At 54.7% G+C, this 22,346-nt stretch overlaps 8 protein-coding genes across 8 annotated transcripts; 4 read left to right on the top strand and 4 right to left on the bottom strand.

The window, feature by feature from the left end:
• Window positions 1–163: 163 nt before the first annotated feature.
• A1O1_00283 (uncharacterized protein) lies at window positions 164–1,783 on the bottom strand (the record flags this gene model as incomplete). The annotated part of the gene is made up of 1 exon (XM_007721203.1): window positions 164–1,783. The coding sequence occupies one exon, from the start codon at window positions 1,781–1,783 to the stop codon at window positions 164–166; it is 1,620 nt and encodes a 539-aa protein (XP_007719393.1).
• A 2,183-nt stretch (window positions 1,784–3,966) lies between these two features.
• On the top strand, window positions 3,967–5,040 carry A1O1_00282 (3'(2'),5'-bisphosphate nucleotidase; the record flags this gene model as incomplete). The annotated part of the gene is made up of 1 exon (XM_007721202.1): window positions 3,967–5,040. The coding sequence occupies one exon, from the start codon at window positions 3,967–3,969 to the stop codon at window positions 5,038–5,040; it is 1,074 nt and encodes a 357-aa protein (XP_007719392.1).
• A 223-nt stretch (window positions 5,041–5,263) lies between these two features.
• On the bottom strand, window positions 5,264–6,170 carry A1O1_00281 (uncharacterized protein; the record flags this gene model as incomplete). Its single annotated transcript, XM_007721201.1, has 3 exons — window positions 5,264–5,637; window positions 5,729–5,842; window positions 5,894–6,170. 3 exons carry the CDS (start codon window positions 6,168–6,170, stop codon window positions 5,264–5,266), a joined length of 765 nt encoding a protein of 254 aa, XP_007719391.1.
• A 1,875-nt stretch (window positions 6,171–8,045) lies between these two features.
• On the top strand, window positions 8,046–10,092 carry A1O1_00280 (uncharacterized protein; the record flags this gene model as incomplete). Its single annotated transcript, XM_007721200.1, has 5 exons — window positions 8,046–8,148; window positions 8,194–8,981; window positions 9,030–9,215; window positions 9,263–9,686; window positions 9,734–10,092. 5 exons carry the CDS (start codon window positions 8,046–8,048, stop codon window positions 10,090–10,092), a joined length of 1,860 nt encoding a protein of 619 aa, XP_007719390.1.
• A 1,957-nt stretch (window positions 10,093–12,049) lies between these two features.
• A1O1_00279 (uncharacterized protein) lies at window positions 12,050–14,023 on the top strand (the record flags this gene model as incomplete). The annotated part of the gene is made up of 1 exon (XM_007721199.1): window positions 12,050–14,023. The coding sequence occupies one exon, from the start codon at window positions 12,050–12,052 to the stop codon at window positions 14,021–14,023; it is 1,974 nt and encodes a 657-aa protein (XP_007719389.1).
• An 849-nt stretch (window positions 14,024–14,872) lies between these two features.
• Window positions 14,873–17,008, bottom strand: A1O1_00278 (uncharacterized protein; the record flags this gene model as incomplete). Its single annotated transcript, XM_007721198.1, has 1 exon — window positions 14,873–17,008. One exon carries the CDS (start codon window positions 17,006–17,008, stop codon window positions 14,873–14,875), a length of 2,136 nt encoding a protein of 711 aa, XP_007719388.1.
• A 969-nt stretch (window positions 17,009–17,977) lies between these two features.
• Window positions 17,978–18,958, bottom strand: A1O1_00277 (uncharacterized protein; the record flags this gene model as incomplete). Its single annotated transcript, XM_007721197.1, has 1 exon — window positions 17,978–18,958. One exon carries the CDS (start codon window positions 18,956–18,958, stop codon window positions 17,978–17,980), a length of 981 nt encoding a protein of 326 aa, XP_007719387.1.
• An 808-nt stretch (window positions 18,959–19,766) lies between these two features.
• Window positions 19,767–21,536, top strand: A1O1_00276 (uncharacterized protein; the record flags this gene model as incomplete). Its single annotated transcript, XM_007721196.1, has 1 exon — window positions 19,767–21,536. One exon carries the CDS (start codon window positions 19,767–19,769, stop codon window positions 21,534–21,536), a length of 1,770 nt encoding a protein of 589 aa, XP_007719386.1.
• Window positions 21,537–22,346: the final 810 nt, after the last annotated feature.

Genomic DNA, 22,346 nt, shown 5'->3' with positions numbered 1-22,346 from the left:
TCAAAGATTCATAGCTTCATGACCGCAGAGCGTGTCTCTGCTTGCTGTATAAGCGTCGACACACTGGCAACTCCCTCGGCCATCAAGACCGGAGCCATTCCCAGATACCCTGGTCGTCCTGATTTGCCCTGGTTGCCAATTGCCCAGCTCCCTGCTCCCTGCCCTACACTTCTCGCCAGGGGTATCCCTTTCGACCCAAAGCGTCCGGATCAGGTGTCTTCATTGCATTCTTGTCACCGAATGGATCGTCGGGGTCGTCGTCGTCATCGTCCACATCACTATCGTTGTCGCTCTCACTCTCAACACGTTGATTCCTCCAATTTGTTGCTGGTCGAGGCGGAGGCATGGCAATGTGCCCTGGACCAGGCCGCGGAGGCTTGGGTGGGCTTGAAATACTCAGACCTGCCACCATCCTCTCCGCATCCCGGGTACCAGCATGCTCACCTCTGGCTGCTTGTCTGCTCAGATGCTGCGCTTCTTCCATCTCACTGTCCGAATCGTCGTCCACCGACTTGTCCAGGACTTCAAAGGCCATCAAAGCATTGACCAGTTCCTCGTTGGCATGGATCAGACCGCCAAGGAACTCTTCCGTCTCGACAAATTGAATGTACCGTAGTATTTGGCGCCGCAGTTGTTTACACGTCTCAAATCGTTTCATCACTTCAGGATTGTCAGATACTCGCTCCGATTCTCGATTGACCAGTCTCAAGGCGTTGGTCAGGCCCGTGGATGCGACCGACGAAGCTGCAATCGACTGCAAGATGGCGGGCTTTTCGCGCTCCAGGTCGAATCCCTTCACCTTGCCTTTCTTGTCCTTCTTCACCTTCTTGGGCGCAAACGTCGAGGACTGCCCGAGTGCGACCGGTGAAGTCTGCTTGCGCAGGAGCGTGGGACTAGAAGGCTCGCCAACTCTTTGAAAGCTGTCAGATCTAGTCCTGGCCATCTCACTCTCCTGCTCGCGCTGTACATCTTCCTCCGTTTCTCGAAGAACTCTGCTTTGTTCGCGCCTCTGCTGGACCGGCTTGTGGGTCTTTGGCAGTTGATTGTACAGGGACTTGGCTCCTTCGAGGCCAGGGTTGTCCTTCGAACTGGCCATCCACTGGCTAAAAAGAACCTTGCATTTGGCTCGAACGTCGGGGTCAGATGTTGGGTCTGCAGCCGCTATCCGAAGTCGTTCCAGCAAGGGACCATCAGACAAGAGCGCCCGTTGCACTCTAGACCCGCCATTTTGTATAAGGCCATCAAGGATTGTCAGGGCCCTGAGTTGCCGATGTACATTGCCATACTTCAGTTTCTTTCTCAATGCCCGAGCAACCTCTTGCGAACCAGTCGCCTGCAACTTGACCACTTCGAGGAGGTCAGGGACACCGGCGAGATCATCTTCGTCGTAGGTTTCGGAGGTCAATTGTTCGACATGGACCGAGATCGCGGAGAACGGCTTCTTCTGTTTGTAGTAACGATAACGTGTCAACAACTGATATCTTCTGCGCGAGCGAGCACAACAAGCAAAGTGTAACAGAGCAGTAACCAAGCGCTTGCAGCCGCGCAGCTGGGGAGGAGGAGGCCTCCGGGAAAGAACAGCTGGAGGAGGATCTTTCGGCAAGGCATCGAACGACCTCCGGCGTTTCTTCCTGCGACAACAGTCACACTCCTCCGACTGCTGCGAATGTAGCAGAGAGTCTAGCTCATATGTGTATGCCGCCTCTTGCGTCTCCTGTCTAGGTAGGTCGACGAAACACGCATCAGGAGCACAAGCTGGGGCGTGCAGCAGGAACAAAGCCATAGTAGGCTTCATTGGAGTATGATATGGCGGGGTAGATGAATTGGGGTCTCAGGCGAGCGAGATGCGCCCAGGCAGGGCAGAGACGGGCGAGCAGAAAAAGACGGAGGACTTACTGAAGCGGAAAACATGGCTGTCAAGGCCCTATGTATACCAGAGGGACGCGGAGGTGGACAGGTAGTCTGGGGCGTGCAGAGTATTCAGATCATCGAAACGGGAACGAGATGCGTCGCAGTTGGACGGGGCGGGCAGTCAAGAGACAGGTTACGGACAAGCAACGCCGCCAGCGACTAGAAGGGTTAGTCCGCCTTCCCTGTCGATGGGTGCCTCCTAAGGCTACGGTTATAGGTTGGTTCTACAGAGGCAGCCTAAGAAGCCTGCAAGTCACCTGTCAAACGTCCAAGACGCCCGCCCTTTTGTCACTTCATGTTCATGTTCTCCCGCTTCAAGGTTTGTTTTCGAGAAACGGCAACGCGAACCGTCGCCTGCGCGAGTGTGGTACTGCTCTGTTGAGTTTATCACTTCCTTGAATACCTACTGTAGGCCGCCTCCATACTGGTCACGATCCAGCTTGGAATCCCTCCCCGGTCAAATCGCCATCCCCCGTCGGAATTGACCTCAAATCTCGTCTCGCGAACCCATTCCCGGCACCGCATGCCAGGAAGCAACTCGTGCCTTATCTTGGACGCTCCAATCTGGGTCTTGCGCGGCCATCCTGTACTTCGAAAGTTGGCTCATTTCACTGAGCTTCAATGAGGGGTGTCTCTGCCTCTTCCTGCGGCACCCTCCAGCTCCTCAATGCTATTTCCATCCCGCAGAAGGACAGATGGGGAGCACAATGACAGTACACGCCCGAGAATCCTGCTGCCGTGACCCTTTATGTTCGGGAGGTGCGATGCTGTTTGGCGACCGATGCATCTTGAAGAGCTGAAGACCGCATGCCCATGCGGACGAACAACCACTGCCGGCCAACACTGTCATCCACTTGATACAAGAGTCCAAGCGGTCAGAACAAGAGCCTGACGGAAGTCTAATCTCCGGTACCAGGGAGCAGCAGTCCCGCGAATATGATTCTGCCTGGTCAGTGTGGAAGGATAAGCTGATTGATTGAGGCAAACTGCAAGGTTGTCTACTCTGCTTCTCTCAGCATTCATGGCTCCAGTAGAAGGGAGACCCTGCTTCCTTTCGCAACGTCAAAGGAACACGTTGACCGTGGGCTAACGCTGTAGTTTCGATACTGGACCGTCTTCTCCTGTAAACACAAGGGTCACACTGAGTAGGGGCCAAGCGACAACGACCAGCAACTAGGTGATCCCTGGTTCGAACTGCAGTGGCATCCCATTCAGTCGGCATTCGGCCCAGTCTGGATGAAGACCAAGGCATACACAGACAGGTAGGATCGTCTCTCTTGATCTGTTTATAGAATAGGTCCCTAACAAGCCCCGGACTGTCGACGGCCGCATGGCTATGGACTTGTTCTGGGGATGGCGTGATCACCAACAGTCCTCTACAGAGTTAGTGCTCTATAGGTCCAGCAGCAGCAGGAATTGAATAGGAATGGTGGCATCCTCAGATAAAGGTTGTTTCTCTCATAAACGTTATCCAGTGTCTCCTACAGGCCCAAGTGGCATAGACATTCTCAGGTAGGTGTTCTCTGTTCACCGCGATGGTGGAAGAAACCGGTCGTCGATTGCAGCCCAACTGGTACTGCAGTGGACTTGGACTCTGTAAGCTTGGCAGGTCAGGTCTCTGATACATGTAGCATATGGATCTGGACTGGGATTGCAGAGGGAGTCGACTCTTCGGACTCCAACTCAACCGCCCCATTATTCTTTTTGTGTCTACTCTTGACACGCACAGGCGGTGAGTTCAAGCCGTCGTAACTTGGAAGCCTCAACTTGATGAAAGCCGCCCTGCGCAGTTCCAACGACCTCGGCCGCCGCAGTCTCTTATTTGGACTCTTCTGCACAATCAGCATCGTGATCATCGCCATCATCCTGGCCGCTCTCCCCAGTCTTCGCCCGCCGTCGTCAACCTTGCCTCGACTTGCTGGGCTCCTCTCGCATTTCCACCCCACCACTGGCAGCATCATCTCCGGCCTTGGCATCAGATCTGTAGCATCCAGTCCTCCCAACCTGAACAGCCACAACTTCGTCGCCCCTATCCACCAGCAACTCATTCCCAACATGGCGTACGAAAAAGAACTTCAAGTAGCGCAGCTAGCGGTTGCGCGCGCCGCAATCCTCACCAAAGCGGTGTTCCATGAAAAAGCGAAAGGAACAGTATCCAAAGACGACAAGTCGCCCGTGACGATCGGCGACTTTGGCGCGCAAGCACTCATCATCGCCGCGATTAAGCACAACTTCCCCTCGGACGAAGTGGTGGGCGAGGAAGAAGCATCGTCGCTGCGCGAGCAGAAGGATCTCTCGTCCACGATCTGGAATCTAGTCAAGGATGTGAAACTCGACGACCCGGAAAGCGACGCCCTGCTCGGCGGGCCGATCCGGTCGGAGGCCGAAATGCTCGACATCATCGACATGGGCAACAGCGCTGGCGGGAACAAGGGACGCATTTGGGCTCTCGACCCCATCGACGGCACCAAAGGCTTCCTCCGCGGCGGGCAGTACGCCGTGTGTCTGGCGCTGATTGTGGACGGGGACGTCAAAGTCGGCGTGCTGGGGTGTCCGAATCTGCCCATCGACGACCGCGAGCCGTTGACCGAAGACATGGGCGCGGCCGCCAGCGACGCTGAAGGGAAAGGTGTATTGTTTTCCGCCGTGCTGGGCCAGGGCGCGACGTCGCAGCCGCTCACGCGTCGTGGAGCCAGCACCGACAGCACTGGGGTGCGGCCGATCCACGTCAGCAAGATCTCCGATGTCAGCGAGGCCGTCATGTGCGAGAGCGTTGAGCCCGGCCACAGCTCCAAGGGCGACAACGCTCTCATTGCCGAGAAGCTCGGCATCACGCGCAAACCCGTCCAGATGGACAGTCAGGCCAAATATGGCTCCGTGGCTCGCGGCGCCGGCGACCTCTATCTTCGTCTACCCGTGCGCAAGGACTACATTGAGAAAATCTGGGACCATGCCGCTGGCGATCTGATCGTGCGCGAGGCCGGTGGCCAGGTCACTGATGTCGCGGGCAACAGACTCAACTTTGGCCTGGGCAGGACGCTGACGGAGAACAAGGGCGTCATTGCCGCGCCGGCAAATGTCCATGCCCAGGTCCTTAAAGCGGTCCAGGAGGTCTTGAACAGCAAATAGACGGCCAAAGGATGTTGAAGCTACTAGCAGGGGACCGTACGAGAAGACTCGGCAGTCAAAGGTGTGGATTGGGAACGGGCAAAAGTTCGACAGCGAGGATAACAGGGTTATGACAGGATATAGATTTACCATCGACTGATGATTGATACACAGCCGAAGCCCACAAACAAGACCACTATGATGTTTCTGCACCCATGGGTTTCCCCGCCGGCGATTGATTTCACTATTTGATCTTCTTGGCCTTCAGCCGTATCGTCTCGTCATTGACAAAGATTCCCTTGCCCTTATACGGCTCCGGCTTCCTCCATCGGCGAATCTCGGCCGCGAACTGCATAATGGCCTGCTTATCACAGCCCTCCAGCAGGATCCGCGTCGGTTGCGGCACGCTGGCCTTGACTCCCTTCGGCACTGGCATCTCGACCGGATGCGCATATCCCAGCTTCAAGTTGACAAACTTCTGACCCGGGTATGTAGGTCTCTTCGTGGTGGCCGAGTCCTCGACGGTCGCACGGTATCCCACGCCCACGAGACGCAAGATGCAGAGGTGGCCCTCCGAGACTCCTGACACGGAGTTTTGTACTAGAGCGCGCATGGTGCCTGTAGTCGAGAAAAACAGCGTCAGTAACGGCTCGCTCGACAGAGGTCGTCCAACACCTAAGTGGGTATTGTGTATTGTGTGTAGACTCACCCCACATTGATCGCTGGTGCTTCTCTGCCGCATCATTGACGCTAATGTTGAGTTTGCCGGCGAATTCGTCGTGTTCGGCTTTCAAATACGGTGGGATCGGCACGGTCAGTTGTCCTATCCTCCATCAGCTATTGTTTCCTCCAGCGTCTTGCAGTCGCTTCATACCTAATGGGCCCTTGACCTCCAGCGCACTGGTGGCTGTGTCTGGATTCCTACTCCGCGCATTGAATTTGGGTAAATCATAAAATCGTAACGACACCTCCGGCGGAATGGTGACCGGCGTTCGACCGATTCGCGACTGGGGAGCTTGGACGGCTGTCGAATTGTGTCTGCAAGCCACGCGCTGTGAGAAAGCTGGGACGAGGAACGATGGCACTTCTCGTGTGCGGCCTGCATCGCGGACGAGCTGGCGCAGAGAGGGTTGTAGGCCGGTACAGGCCATGTTGAGGAGGAGGGATTGTGTTCGAGTTTGCTGGAGATCTTTCCAAATCGGCTTCGAGCCTGGTGATCGATGTTGCTCGCAATTCTGATCGCTCGTTTCCCTCCAGTCGCAAATCTGGTCTTGTATCCTCCTCGTCAAGGAGTTTGTACGGCACAACAATTTGTTCAAGTCCGCAGCTGTCCCGATGCGGTTTGGCTTAGACAGTCACGTGCAAGGCTGGGATTTGGAGCGAGATATCCATCTCCTACGAAGCTGTCATCACTCCGTTGAACTCCTTGTAGTCAGAAATAACTGGCCGCGCACGGTACACGGCATCTTCAATGAGCCAGGCGATTTAAAGGGAACGGGGAGTATCGCTGGGCTTAAGCATGAGCAACCCTTGTATAGAGGCGCGATGAAGAAACACCTGCCATAGTTATTGGAGGTCATACCCATGCCTGCCCGTGTCTGCTGCCCAATCCTGCTTCACTCTTATTGCAATGGGAGAGACTGGGTTGGTTTGCGCCTTCTTCATCTATCGTTGGGATTGACTCGTCGTTCTCTGCGCGGTCTAGCTGTCGCGTCATATCAGGTATGGCGGCCTGGCGGACCAGTTGTTGATAAGGAGCTTCCAAGGCAGGAACAGTCTTCCCAACGACTCTGATACAGCAGTCTTTTCCAATGTCCCCTGCGTTCCTCTACCCGGGTTGTGATCCTGAACCCTGCCTCCTGCCGCTCGTTCTCAGATGGTTTGGTGGTTCAAGGAACCTCTGAGCTTGGGGGCGTTCGGCCATACATTCTGATCATATGTAGGTGGGACGGGAAGAATGCAAAAACTGTCCTGGTCCAGATCTCCTCAAAGCCTTGTCCACGTCCCCTGTGAGTGGCATCTTTTTGAGCGAGAGAGTACCAAGCGCTGGGAAGGATTGAGCATCAGAGGAGGGCAGGAGTTGGAGAGACCCGGGCGTGTCAATAGTCATACAGGCAGACAATTCCTCATCGGCGGCATCCTGGATCGCAGCAATCATGTTCGTGTCCAATGCTACTCCCATTGTTACGTTGTCGTCCTCCTGTGCCTTTTTGGACCTTTTTGGGCCTTCTTGAAACATTCTGAGCCCTCCCAGTCCTTCGTGGCCGGGTGGGCCTCACCCGCATAATGACTGGCTCGCTGATGGACCCCTGGGTATATGCTGAGTTGAAGTGCAAATGCAAGCTTGAACGTGCAGAATCACAGCAGGGTATCGAGGATTCGAGGGAGGAATCCGAAGCGGCTCGAGTAGGAACGAGAGCTCAACTCAACATCTTCTGCTGCAGAGGAAAGCTTTGGCGGCTCCTAATCATTGTCAGTGAATCTGCTCATCACCTTAGGTGATATTGGAGTATCAAGGAACACAATGCCAGTGGGTGACAGACGCGGTGACGGTTGTGATTGAGGAATTGAGATTGTGAAATGCGACGAATGAAGCTGCAAATTCTCCTTCTGCAGCGACGCAACTGACAATCTTCCTGCCACAACTTGACTCTGTTCCTATTCAACCCCCGTCCATCTTGTCACCCGCGCTTCTCTCACCTGCGCTCACTCAGTAAGTTCTATATCCGCACTGTTCTTTGAGGTTCCGGATCTAGGTCGACGGTGATGTCGTTCAGTTGCGGGAACTGGTCTTGCGCTTCCCTGTTCACCAGCTACACCACCATTTATACTCTTCCCGTCTCTACAAAAAGGTAACTTGCTTTCTTTCTTCTTTCTACACAAAGAGTTGAGTCGATCTGCCTTCGAGAAACTCTCCTACGGCTACAGCTTGCTTTCATTCATATCCCGTCCTCTGCGATACCATATCCTTTATCGTTGCTCTCTGCGCCTTCGAGTTGAGCGGCCTGAGGCCTCAGATCGACAACATGGGTTTCGCCGGGGCTTCTCGAGTCCTGACCCTTCTGAGCTTCCTCATCCTCGTCAATCTCCTCCTTGCTGACGTTGCGCAAGCCAAGTCATTCCTGAAAGGTAAGCTTCTACGAGGATCTTGTGAGCCAGCTCTAACTGCTGTAGCCGATTTGGCCTGGATTGGCATGCGTAAAGCCAACGATGACCTTCAGCCAAACCTCACCGATCTACTCGCTTTCAGAGACCCCAACCAAGACCCGGTCCTCAAGAAGGCCATGGTCGTCATTGACAACCTCGCTACTCGGTCTACCTGTCATCAATCCGCCGCAGCTCAATTGCTGATCACTTGCAAAGCTGTTGGAAAAGACCTCGCTGAAGAGCAGGGCAAGCATGAGCTCTTGGAGCGGGGCAAATCTGTCTACGCAGTCAGAGTTGCTGTCTGTGAGACTGGTGAAGGCCGCGCAGCGATTCCTGCCTCATGCGAGTCTGTCGTGTCTGTTCCACGCCGCTCTGACCAGGGAATCGAGGTCGTCAGCGGCAAGCTTTTGTCTACCTGTCTGGAAGCTCTTATGGGCGAACATTACTACTGGACAAGCTATAGCAACAACCGACAAGATGCCAACACCTTGTGTCAAGCCGGATCACTTGAGGCGACAAGATTGGAAGCACTTCGATCCTACGGCAAGCTGGCTGAGCTCATTCCTGAGTTTCGTGACGCTCTGCTGTCAGCTCGGTCTCAGTGGCAAGGTTTCATGAAGCAGCAAGAAGAAGAAGCTCGGCTCGTGAACCAGCTCCAGCAGAAATACAAAGTTGAACTCAAGGAACAGCACAAGATTGAACTGGGAGCGTTGCGTCGCGCCATGAACGTTGCTAAAGAAGGCTTGGATGAGGTCTCTCGGGGCTTCCAACAATCTGTCGCAAAGACCGGCTCAGATATCGGCCGTACACAAGAGGTGAGCTTCTTCATTAGACAAAAGTGAAGGCATGACTGACAATATCAGGTTCTCGGACACGTTTTGACTGATTTTGGAAACTTGCGAAGCTCCTTGGCCAACATCATCGAAGCCACTGCAAAGAACCATGCCGAGGCTGCGGCGGCTCAGGCCAAAGACATGCATAGCGTTCATGCCCTTGCGCTGGCTACCACGGAGGTTCTGAGTGAGCTACAGGCTAACGAAATTGCTCAAGTAAGTTTACTACTCATGACCAAAATAAACAAGCTAACCAGCAGCAGGATCTCAATGAGCTGTTCCAACGCGTCAAGGCCCAGTTGAATCAGGTTCTCGTTGCACAAGCCCTTCAATTGACAGGCGTCGAAAGCCATCTGGCACTCAGCAAGGAGTTGACTGAAGCTCAGAAAGCCAGCTTGGTTCTAGGAGAAGACATCAAAGGTTCGACAGCGTCATTGGCATCAGAACTCGACAGTGCCAGCCTTGTTGCAGGACGGGTCTCTTGCAAGCTCGATAAAGTCAACCAAGCATTGGCCCAAGTTGAGAAAGCATCCTCGGTGTTGACCACTATTTCTGCCATGTTGTCAATCCCCTCTCAATTCGCCGAACACCTCCATCTGAAACTCTTGGTATTCTTTGCAACATTGACTATGGTGCTCTACTTTTGGACGCCTCGCAAGTATTCATACAGTGTGATGGCCACCTATGGTAAGTCAAACTGCTCAGTCCCAGGAGAAATGCTAACGATCTTGCAGTCTTTCTTGAGGAACTTATGTCCTTAGCCACAGAATACCACGGCAAGATCTCAAGCGTCACTGGTGGATTAAGATCGCTTTGCCATGCTATAGCGTCACGGAGCCTCGAGTTCATTGATCAGCATATGCCGTTCTTCGCTTTGGTTGGCTTTTTCTGCCTTACCATTGGCTTGGCCATGTGGACATCTTGCAACACTCTCAAGGCAGAGAACTGGGAGGTTCCGTTGACATCCAAGGAAACCATCCTGGACGAGGATTGCACCACTGCGACCCAATACTACAAGGCACACCGTCTACGTAACGGCAGACTTTTGCGTGCTAATTCGGACCGCTTCATCCGAGCTGCCACCGTCGGCTAGATGACAGCTCTCCTTACATCCACTGCCTCGATCATGCTCGACAACGGAACAATCCATCATCTAGCTTATGGGATTGAGCCGACACGGCAGTGGTACAGAAGAAGAGCATGCGAAATGTCTTCACCTTCGATGCAATGCGTTTTTCATCCGCGTCCATGGGGATATGCGACAGTTGGCGAGTTTTGGGAAACGATGGCAATGAGATCTGGGGCAGGCAAACAACAAACCTGAGAGGTTTCTGATAGCTCGGCATATCACACATGGCAGGTTTCTATGCTGCAACGATCGCAGGCCGGCGATGACGAGGCCAGCGCAGACGCGTTTCTCAACCAGCAGGAAAAGCTCATTCGAACAAGCACTGAATATCATATTTCCAAACAAACCCAAGGCCAGTCCGGCCAGGTCCAGTGTTCGGCGATGTGCTTGGTTCCATTTTGATTCTAATGTTGCGCACATCGTATAGACTCCGATCTCCATGCTCCTCCGCCTGCATATCTTTGCTGAAACTTCGGTAGGTATGCATATACAGATGAACACGTTGAACTGACAAGAGCACAGGTGTCTATGGGCATATCCAGATATAAGCTGGTGGTTGGTGTTGCCCCCTTGAAGAGATGCCGTTCCTTCGAGGGGATGATCTTGTTCAATTTCATGAGCTTCCATTGCTCCTTGACTACTGCATGTCATACTCACCCGACCGAGGCTGTCGATGCCTCCCATGACGTGACGCCGCCATACTCGGAGGAGGTCTTGTCGCTTCTTTCATCTCTGGCGGCCACTTACTGGATTCAAACGGGAAGTGCAGCTACCCACGAACGAATGGCTCTCCGATGACTAACCGTCTCTGTTAGGAAGCACACACGCGTCGTTGTTACATTTGAGGCCAGTCACGAGCGAACCGGCCATTGCGTTCTGATAAGGCGTTCTTCGATTGTAAGGTTCGTGGCTCCTGGATGAGTTCTGATCAACAGCGTAACATCGAGCGAATTCAAAAGATTCTGATGGTGTTATTTTCCGCAGCAACAACCAGGCGGGATTCTGATTGGCAAGGCTGTCAACCCCTGAAGGCGGCTGAGTCCAGCCCCTTGGCCCCAACTTGAACTTGAACCCTACCCCCCGACCACACTGCAAACAGCCGGCCTGAGCGACTTCGACCGGGCTGAGCATGTCATTGTCACCGATTTATTCTCGGTATAACCAATTGATACCAACCCATGGTCCGGCCCAGGGTGATCGAGTCGACCTTTACGACGTTGACCGAGCACAGCTGAACCTATTGACATGCAGGCCACGAAATCCCCTGCTACAACATCTGGATGATGACTACCATATCCCCGGTATACTAGTACTGGTCGCCTTACCCGGCCCCCTAATTATGGTTCTGCGAGCATTTACGAACTACGACCTGAGCGCCATGGACGAGAGTTATTCGCCCGACTTCCACGACTTGAACCCTGGAGGGGCTACGGGGCCATCGTTCTTTTCTACAGAGTTGTTCACCGACAACGCCGACAGCAACTGCGGTCTGTCTCGCGGAGAGACCGGCATTCGGTGTCCCCATGTCCTCAGCACAGCCCGTTGTGTACAAGTCTGTCTCTCCAGCATTCATCACTTTCAGCTCCTGTCCGGTCCGGTGGTAATCATTTTCGAGTCTCCTGCGGACTGCGGTCATGCACAGATAGGCGTGCCGCGTCCCGGAGCGGTCTGAAGCTTCGCTGTCTTCGCAAGGCTTGTTTTCTTTTCGGTTGGCCGGTATACTACTACCAGATGGCAATGGACGAGATGGAAATCCAGGGCGTTCAGTATAAAGCCTCCAACAATGTCCATCAGCGAGGTAGGTAGGTGTTCAGAGTTCTCGTCCGCCCCTTCATCGCTTCAGCCTTCTCAATAATACAATTTTTTTTTGGCATTCCACTCCTGAGTCTTGCAGATTGGACATTCTTTGGAGGAAACAACAATGGGACCAGCGAGTCTCCTCAAGGTCACTACGGCGGCTTTGATCTTCTCGACATCTGTCTTAGCAGAAAGACATCCCGCCAGCAATGGCAATGCCACTCAACAAGTCGTCGTCGTTGCCAACATCGTGGGTGGCGGGCCCCTCGATCTGGATCAGATCCAGAAATATCGTTCTCTGCTCGGTGACTACCCTCAGAACCCGAAGCCTGTCCCCAGTGCCAGTGCCAGTGGCTGCAACGGCGCTGCATCTGCAACAGGGCATGTTCTCGACCAAATGTACAAATGGGCCGACGTGCTGAACGGTCTTCTACCCGCAACCCCAGAGGCACTTTGCTCGGAGAGATGTCTTAGCTGTGCACCTGGCTGTGACCCGATTTGCTGTACGGTCAGCGAGACCAGTTCGTCTTCGTCTCCCTGCATGGCAGAAGGGAAGACGCCGAAGCAAGGTAGCGAGACATCACCAGGAAATGCCCCGTTCGGTCCACCACCGCCATTGCCATTGCTCGGATGTCCCTGCCACTGCGAAGCCAGTTGTCCTGCAAACATCCAAGCGATCTGCTGTGTCACGCCAGGTTCTGGGGCAGGGAAACCAGCTCCCGATGATGGTGGTGGTGATGGCGGCAACTCGACCTCTCCAGCGAAAGTACAGCCGCCAGAACAGATTGATCCAAATCCCGCCGACGACCAGGGCAGCGAGCCTGATTCGCCGCAACCTCTACCACTGCTCGGATGTCCATGTCATTGTGAAGCTAGTTGTCCTGCAAATATCCAAGCGATCTGCTGCGTCACACCGGGTTCCGGGGCAGCGAAACCAGCTCCCGATGATGGAAGTAGTGGTTCAACGCCTCCTGCTTCACAAGCAGACGCACAAGTACAAGCAGAGCCACCAAAACAGACAAGTCTAACACCGGCCAACCACGGCACCAGCAGCGGAGCCACCAGCGGTGCTGGAACCGGACACGACCTCTTCGGTCTCCCGCAACCTCTGCTCGGCTGTCCATGCCACTGCGAAGCCAGCTGTCCTCCGAACATCCAGGCGATATGCTGCGTCACGCCTGGTTCTGGAGTTGCCAAACCGGGTCCTGATCCCGAGGATGGCAACAACGACAACAACAACAAGAACAGTGGTTGGCGTGATGACACTACTCCTCCTCCAAGTCAGAACCAGAACAATCAAAAACCCCTTTTCGACAACAATGCGAAACCTCACCCGAACCCGAAACCTCGTTCAAATGTCGGTGGTCGTCCCAACATCCCCAGTGCAGGTCAGAGTCCATTGCTCGACTGTCCATGCTACTGCGAAGCCAGTTGTCCGGCCAACATCCAAGCTGTGTGCTGCTATACGCCTGGATCGGGAGCAGCGGCGGCGGCGGGGGCGAGTAGTGAGAGCGACGAAAACGAAGCCAAATCCAAAACTGGGATCGACGAAGATGAAGGCAGAGCAGATGCAGATGCAGATGCAGAAGTAGATCAGAATCCTCCCCAATCCGCCACTCTTCCCACTCAATACGACGACGCCGTGACGCTCGTGACTCAAACATCAACAGGCCACCCAGTCTCCGTCCTCGCGGGAATCAATCTGACCATCTTCGACAGTTTCGTCACCATGGATCTAGTGAACGGCCTACAGCGCGGCGAAGAGATCATATTCAACACCGACTCCAGGACGTTTGAGATTGTGTTGAATATTGTTGCTGTTCTTGCCAGTGGTGATGGTGGCAGTGTTGCTGGTGGTGGCAGTGATGACCAGCTTGACTCAGCTGGAATTTTAACTCTAGGGCAAACAGAACAGCGTTGTCTCAAGCAGAGTTTCAGAGTCATTGATGGGTCGGGCCTGTGGGAGCGGGACCAGGTCATGTTGGGCCTCGGTGCTGCAGCAAGGATGGGCGTTTTGGGGGTCAAGAAGGAGGGTCTGAACCGGGTGGCGCTGGGCGTGCCGATTCTTACGGGGACGAAGAGAGTTGTGGTGCATTGAGCTTGATTTTGATCTTGATCTAGAAGACAAGAGAAGAGCAGAGGAGAAGAGAAGAGTAGAGGATAGAGAAAACAGGTTACAGAGTCATCATCGATGGATTTCTTGTACTGGCCAGCCAGGAGTCATGGGGAGTGGGCAGCTATGTTATGTTTATATACTGGGTAAATCGTGGCAGCTACCTCTGGCAGGTAAGTTGGTTGACAAGGCTGAGATGATATAGATAGATAGATAGGTATCTAGGTTCTATACTGCTTGTTTCTACCACTACGAACTTATTCAATCTGCTTTCCATCACTGCTTCGGACGGCCCAAGAGACAAAGCCAGTCTGGTCTTTTGCTCGAAACGGAGTAGAAATGGCAGCATGACGGGCATGAGTCCGAGGTGGGCAATGAATCATGACCGACTTGCACACTGGCATATCAAACATTTAGGAGGCGGTACACCTACGTTGAAGGAGAACGCCTACTGTATCAACCCTCTGGACTGCTTACCTACCAGGTAGACACCTGTATCATTTATGCGACGCCACTTATTTTGTAAGGTGGCTTGACGTATACATAGGTACGGAGGGAAATGGTGATTGATCTATTGATCTAATCTTTTTCTTGGTCTATGGCGAGTCTGTGACTCTGTGCCGGGGTTCAAGAAAGTGACACCTTCTCTTCGCACCCATTGAGGCACTGACATATTTGCAATTCTGCAACTAACGGGCATCAGATCATCCTGCAGACAAGGTCCATAAGAGGGCTCGCCTGCGAGACCATCCTTTGACGATGTCAGTGTTGGTCTGGAAGGGCTGGTCAACATCTCCTGCAGCGCTCGGCTCTCTCGGCTGATTGTGGCTTTCTTCAAACCAGACTCTTCAACGAGTATCCAGACCTCGGCCCGCCCTCGACAGCAACCCTCATCGTCTCTGTCTTGATATTGGACTCTTCAAACAGCCTATGTCCGGCACCATCGATCTCACAAGCAGCCTGGTCCGTGGCGTGGTCGCGGAATGCATGTAATCCCAATGCCGGCAGGCTGAACTGGGAGGCCAGATCACGTACGTCAACCCGACTCAACGCTCGGTGGGCACAAACCGCGGCCGTGACCCCGAACAAGACATAAGCCAGACAGCATGCGGCGAGGATGGCGAGCGGAGCTTTGGGGACTTTGGCCACGAGTAAAGGCGTTCGGGTCTGTTCGCGGACGTTGGCGCGCCTGGACAGAAACGGGCCGATGACGCTCATGACACGCGTTGAGTAGCTACTGGCAAACGTGGCGGCCAGTTCGCCCGCATCAGACGCCAGTGCTGCTTGTAGAATCATGTCCTGGAGCTCGTTGTCAAATGCATTGACACTGCCGACGAGGTCATAGCCGTGGTATATCTCGGCCAGCGTACCGTTCGGTGATTTTGTGAGCGTGTTGATCTTGGCTGTCGAGTTCACCCGGCTGTAGTCGGCCAGGTACGTGGTATATTCGCAGCGCAGGACGAAGTCGATTGTCGAAGTCGGCCCCTTGTACATTCCTGGGTCAGCGGACATGTTGACGCCGGCCCGTTGCGACGTCGTGGCAAACCGGCCCGCAATGCCCAGGTAGACGGGATTGATGAGCTCGTTGTCCGTCATGAACGGCCCCAAGTTGCCCTGGCTGTCATACGGCTTGCTGAGATCTTCATCCATGTAGAAGCCATACTGTAGTGCAGCACCTGGCTTGAATCCCAACGGTGGGACGTCTATGTCGCTGATCAAGGCCCCTGTGTTGGTTATGTTTGCTGCTTTGCCCAAGACGCCCCAGAATGCATTGCTACAATTGAATTGGCTGTAGCTTTCTGAAGGACCCCATGACTTCCATTGGCACTCGGAGCTGATAGGCGCACAGGTGGTGATCACGCCTGCAGTTTGTGTTTGGAAGTCACGAAAGGGTGAAAGATGATCACTCTGCGGTAGAAGAAGAGCCACATTCTCCTTGGGGGATGTCGGATTGGGCACGAGCCGGATCTCAGATTCATTGGATGTTCCATGTTGCAAGAAGAAGACCTCGTTTTGGCCGGCCACATAGGCATCGTAATCCTCTCCAGCGAGCTCTGCATTGCGTGAGCATGGCAGGCCATAGTTGGCTGAACGGTCAAGGGCCAGACACTCGGACGACAGTCCACGCCCGTAGTTGTGCACGTCTGACGAGACAGAGATTCGGTCGAAGTTGATGGTGCTGGTGGTGTAATGCAGGGCAGTGTCGGCCCCGAAGACGACAACGGCAAGGACAAGAGACAAAGTCAGGGTTCGAGCGGCCCGGCGGAGGATTGGAGGGACGATGACTCCATCGCTGCTTGAGTAGGAAAAGTATCTCCTCAACCGTCCTGTCGAGGCCAAGCATAGACCCACCAGAAGACTGTATTGATAAGGCGTCGGCAGCGCATGCTGGTCGGTCCCGGAAGAGGAACGATACATGGCCAGGGCAAGTTGGAAGGCGGACAAGCTCATGATAAATCCCGAAAGCAAGGGAGCAAGTGTTGATGCCCATGAGGCAACAAAGACGATCCTCGTAGCTGAGTAGTTGACCAGCACAACAGCATGGTCTCCCAAGGCTTCCGCGTTGGATACCTCGACAAACAAACTGTTGTCGGACTTGACTCGATAGCCCAAGATCAAAGCCAGCAAGCCCGCAACAAGAGCTGCCATCGGGAAGATGATGACGGCGGTTGGAAGGAGGATAGTCTTCCACAGTATTGGAGTTGGACATTGCAGGTTCTGCCCGTCGATGGATAGCGAGTAGTATTTCTCGTCCGACGGCCAGTCGCTGGATTGAGCGGATTGAATATCATCCAAGCTTGTCACCTTTGCGCCCTGGGAAGAGTCAAAAGCAAACGAACTCTGGGAGCAGTCGGCACTCCCAGCTGGCGTATGAACATAGCTGGGGGTATTTTGCTGCGAGAGTCGTCGAGAGTGCTCGTTGAGAGCGAGCCGGTCATGAAGCCGTTCGACAAATGTTCTCTGCGACATCCTCACGGTGGCGTGGCTGGGCCGGTTACTGTCACAGTATTGCTTGTCAGAATCTGGCTCCGGAGCCTGATCAAGATGGCAATGTAGTCTTCATAGTCCTGTGCTTCCTGTATCACCTACTGACAACGGCCGTACGAAAACGAAAAGGTAGAGGGACATAGGTCATGGCAACAGCTTCTAGAAGAAAATGTTGGTCTTTCTGCTTGCCATGACTCGGCTATCGCCCTGCACATGCAAGGCACTCTTCCTCGAGCTAGAGATCCATGAAAGAGTCATAATAGCACCCGACCCGCAGTCGAAGTCTGACCCTGGCGATAGAGCATGAGCCACGACCGGACGGGGCTGAAGGGTGGCCGGCCTTATGCAAGGAGAGGGACCAATTCGTGAGACAGGAAGACGGATGGCGATGGAAGACCGTCAAGCAGCACGGCAGCCCCGAGCAAGGATTGGCTGCGAAGAAGGGACGGTGTTCAGGACACGGCTCAGATGCATCTCAGCTGCAAGGACGGGAGAAGAAGATGCAGAACTAGAAGCTGACAGACGAGGAAGACGAAATAAGCGGTGCAGTGGAAGTTCTCGAGGTTCTTTTGCTACGAGCAAGTCGTAGAGGAGACAGTTGGTCGTCTATACTGGCACTGTTCTGGTGGTTTTACTGATGGCTAAGGAGGCTCCCAAGGCGTACCGCCCCCAACAGGGTTCTCCTAGGTGTCCACCAGCCACAATCAACAGACCTACTATTGATCCAGCATTCTGTCGTCTTCAGGCCACCCGATTACATGCATCTGTAACACAAGTCTCACTATATGCCGTCCAATATTTCCCCGTAACTCTGATCAAATGCAGCGAGAGCCCGCTCGCACTGTGTCTCGACCCATCATGATGGCACAACGGCCCTACCGGCCTTCCAGTCTACTGGCAGGCCTCCTCCGCAGCTCAGCTGTCATATCTTTCGTAACTGCAGGCTGCCGTTCAAGTCATGGATATCTGTGTTTCGTCAAACTCGCCTATCTCGCCCACTACACTCTTGAGAATCTCCGGCACAATCGTTGCTGCGTCCCCCTCAAAGAACCAGTCACGCTTCGTCAGCTCCCGAGCGTCACCGCGGTCCATGTTGACGACAGCCACCCGAGCGCCTTTGGCTCGTGCCAGCTGCGTGTAACCTGCCGCCGGGTAGACCTTGGAGCTGGTTCCAATCACCAGCATGAGATCAATCTGTTCCGACTGTTGGAACCAGTCGCTCACATCACTCATGACGTCCCCCGGCAGTGATTCCCCAAACCACACCACTCCAGGGCGAAGGAGGTTCTTCTTACATTGCGGACAATGAGGCAGATCTTCTCGACTAATACTAGGCAATTGCACATTGACGTCTGAGATGTCAGCCCCTCGCACCAGTGCATGTTTCTTCTTCTGTATGGCTTCCTTGAGCTGTGCGTCAGCTGGGAGTCCTTCGTTCTCTGATGGTAGACCCAATGCAGGAACAATGGGATCGGTGAAGTCGTTTCTTCGAATGTAGCCACATCGATACTGGTCCCAGCACTTCACGTCGAACAGAGACCCATGGAGCAGCTTGAGTTGGGCTGGAGGATGGCCGGCCCTCGGACTCAGACCATCTACGTTCTGACTGAGGGTAAGAAAGTCGGGATTCCGTCGAGCGAGTTCGGCCAAGGCGAGATGGGCACGATTGGGGTTGGCATTGAGAGCCATGTGGCGTCGGTAGGAGTAGAACTGCCATGAAAGACCCGGGTCGGCTTCAAAGGCCTCTGGAGTGGCCAGCATGGTGGCATCGTACGTTCGCCAGAGTCCTCCAGCGCCGCGAAAGGTAGGCAGCCCACTCGAGGCCGAAATGCCTGCGCCGAGCAGAGCAACGATACGTTTGGAGGACTGCAGATGGTGCACAAAGGAAGCGACGTCGGTGGCAGGCATTTCGTCGGTCTTTGTACGACTCATCTTGGGGTTCAAGTTCCCTGCGAAATCAGCGTGGATAGATCAGTTCGTGGCCGAGATGGAGGACGCGAGGTTGTCGTCGACATCGAGGTGGGTGGTGGGTGGCATCGGACACGATCATCACCTCACTCGGGAAAGACAAAGACACTGTGTGTGTGTCTAGCCAATCCATCAGGCTGCGACCCAGAGATGTCCAGATGTCCTTGAGAGGATGAGAGGGAGAGCGGGGGGATGGAGGAGTTGACAGGGCATGGAGAATGCGCAGGCATCGAATCGGAAGAGAATCCGGCCTGCGACGCCTATTAATTTAATTACACGCTCACGCAGGCGCATGTGACGATAGAACGACAGCCGATGGACCAACGAACGAGAAAATGCGGTGATGGCCATAGATGCGTTTTTTATTCCATCCCATTTCATTTCATACTACACACCTCGACTACAACATCCCTCAACCCAGTTCTTGTACAACACAGCAACCGTCCTCATCTTCACCGTCTTCACCGTCTTCGACAAGACTTTTTTCTCATACCGTTTCACTCTTCGAAGCCCCTTGTCCGCCAACCGTCGCTCCACCCCCGATGCAACCCTTGCAACCCTCTTCCGAGTGATAAGATAACCACCCACAACACGACCCGAAACGAAACCCTCGCTGCTCGTTCAAACCTCAACTTGAACTTCCCACCGCCAATGTTGCAACCAGCAGCTCCCTCTCCTACAGACTCCTAGGACAAGTGCAGAAGAGACCAAGACAAAAAAAGATATACTCAGACTGCCCGCAGCACAAAGTCAAGACCAGCACTCCTGCGCAATGGCGCCTCCACCGCCACCGAGAACCCGGATGGCACGCCGACGGGTCAACGTGCTCATCTTCGTGACGTCCAAGATCGGTCCGGAAGTGCTACCATATCTCATGAAGAACTCGGACCTGAACCTGCGCGTGATCTCGGACAGCTCGAAAGCCGAGTTCCAGACGTACATGGAGCCGGGGATCAGTCTGGACGAGGTGGCGTGGTACGAGAACTCGGCGCAAGACCCGTACCGCAACCAGACGATGATGCACGGCCACCGGCTGGCGCGGTGGGCGGATCTGATGTTCATTGTGATGGACGCCGGAATGATCTCGCTGATGCTGAGTGGGTTCACGACCGACGTTGTGCTGCACGTGCTGCGGTGCTGGGACGTGTCGAAGCGCATCGCGCTGCTGCCGGAGCTGAGCGTCGACCAGTGGAAGCACCCGACGTGGAAGAGACAGTTGTCGAAACTGCAGCGCAAATGGGACTGGGTGCACGTCCTGTCGCCCGCGCTCTGGGACTACGCGACCGATCCGCAGGACTTGACCCAGCCCGGTCCCAGCCCGCTCGGCCAGGACAGCGACCCGGAGATGGAGATCGAGTGGCAGTGGGACGGGCCGAACGAGATGATTGAAGCCATCGACAGCGAGGCGCAGATCATCTTGCGCCAGACGCACCACCCGAAACTGCATCCGTCGGCGCAGCACCTGCAGCTCCGGGACGTCCATTCGGCGTCGCGGAAGCCGTGTCTGCCCACCGAGATCTGGACCATGATCCTCGACCAGCTGGGCGACTGGGAACTGGCCACCGCGCTGGGCATCTACACGCACATCCCGCCGCCGCACGAATGGGAGCCCCTGATCCCCAAGCCGGCCTCCAACAAGGGCCGCTCGCTCGAATACACCATCCTCACCCAGCCCATGTCGCAGGTCAAAGCCTGGTTCACCAACAACACCTCCTCGCAGCCGCCGACCACCCTCTCGCCCATCGCAACCCGACTCATCTTCCGTTTCAGCATGACCGACCTCCTCACATATCTCGCACTACACCAGAAGGACATCTTCTGGACCTCCTTCGGCCTGGCCCTGTTGCCGCACAAGGCATCGCTGATCTACAACTCGCCCACCATTCTGCAATGGTGGCTCGACTGTCCCGCCGTGATCAAGAAGGAATACGGGCCCGAAGCCATGGACGGGGCCTCGCGCGCCGGCTTCGTCGAGGTGCTCGACTGGTGGCTCAACTCCGGCCTGAAACTGACGTACACGGAACGGGCGCTCGAATCGGCTTCGGCCAAAGGCCACGTCGAAGTCTTGGAGTGGTGGCGCGTAAACTCGCTCAAGCTGGCCGGCACGCCGCGCGAAATGCCCTTGAAAGTCGGCAAATCCATCCTGCTGGCCGCCCAGTCCGGCCGCACCAACAGCATCGAGTGGTGGGAGTCGAGCGGCATCCCCTATTCGCACGAGGACGGTGTCGCCCGCCTGGCTTCGCAGCACGGCCACGTCCCCGTTCTCGAGCTGTGGCATCAGCTCAAGGGCTCCAAGATGATCTTCGACAACCAGGTCCTGGTCGGCGCCACCAAGAACGGCCATGCCGGCGTCTTGCAGTGGTGGAAGGACGTCAGTCGCAAACATGGCGTGCGCGTCGAATACAAGACCTGCGACATCGAGGAGGCCATGGAGGATGCTGTAGGCGGCGGCGGCGAGGGCGAGGTCCGAGAGTGGTGGGGCCGGAATGGTCTGAATCTCGGTGTCGGCACCGGCGAGTGGATGAGGGTGAAGACGTTATAGAAGGTTCTTGTTCCTGCTGCCCGGGGGCAGGTCCCCTTGGATGATGATGCTCGTCCCGTCTGGCACGTTGAGACTGATGATCATTGATCTTGTGCATGGCGTAGGGCTGGTTGGGCTGTTGATTGGCATCATGTTATGGGCGCCGCATGGTCGGAGTTGCTGAGAAGATGCTGGACAGCTTCCTGGTGCCGTGGATTTCATGTATTCTAGCGATGACCCTGTTGGAAATGCAATACGAACAGTTATTGCCAACGATGTATGACATAAACACAAATGGATTCTACGAGACTACCAATACGTTTGGACCCGATCTCGGTCAGAAGAGCTTCAAGTCATGAATTGCTAAAGAAATCTATTCGCCAGCACCGTCCTGTGCACTTTGCAGTCACAAACTCCCAGTGCTCCTTTTCCCTTTCCATACTCATTCATTCGTGTCGTGGCATGCGGCTGCTGCCTTTACTCTGCTCTCGCCGTTGCAACCCTCCGAACTCCCATCCAACGCATTGTCTGCGGCCCCAGCAAAGGACCTGGCACGAGAATCGACCGAGGCCAGTGCCCTCGCCGTGGATGGGCATCCTAACGCCCGCAGGAAAAGAACCGAACTCTCAAGCCAAAAAAAATGTGAACCCCACCCTTCGCTTTGCGCCTCGTCATTCAGAGGTAAATCGCCTCTGAAGTTGTCCATGCACGTCGTTCGTCGTTCGTACTCTCGTCGATATTAGTTTTCTTGTCATCAAACACAAATCCATCAATCAACGCCGTGTTTTATGCACAGGGCAGTTCCATGAACTCTCGCACAACAGCCCAGGC

The sequence above is a fragment of the Capronia coronata genome (genome assembly GCF_000585585.1).
Source record: "Capronia coronata CBS 617.96 chromosome Unknown acBCG-supercont1.1, whole genome shotgun sequence".
NCBI classification, from domain to species: Eukaryota; Fungi; Ascomycota; class Eurotiomycetes; order Chaetothyriales; family Herpotrichiellaceae; genus Capronia; species Capronia coronata.
The sequence above is the reverse complement of the archived record's forward strand: the minus strand, read 5'-3'. Positions and strand labels throughout refer to the sequence as shown.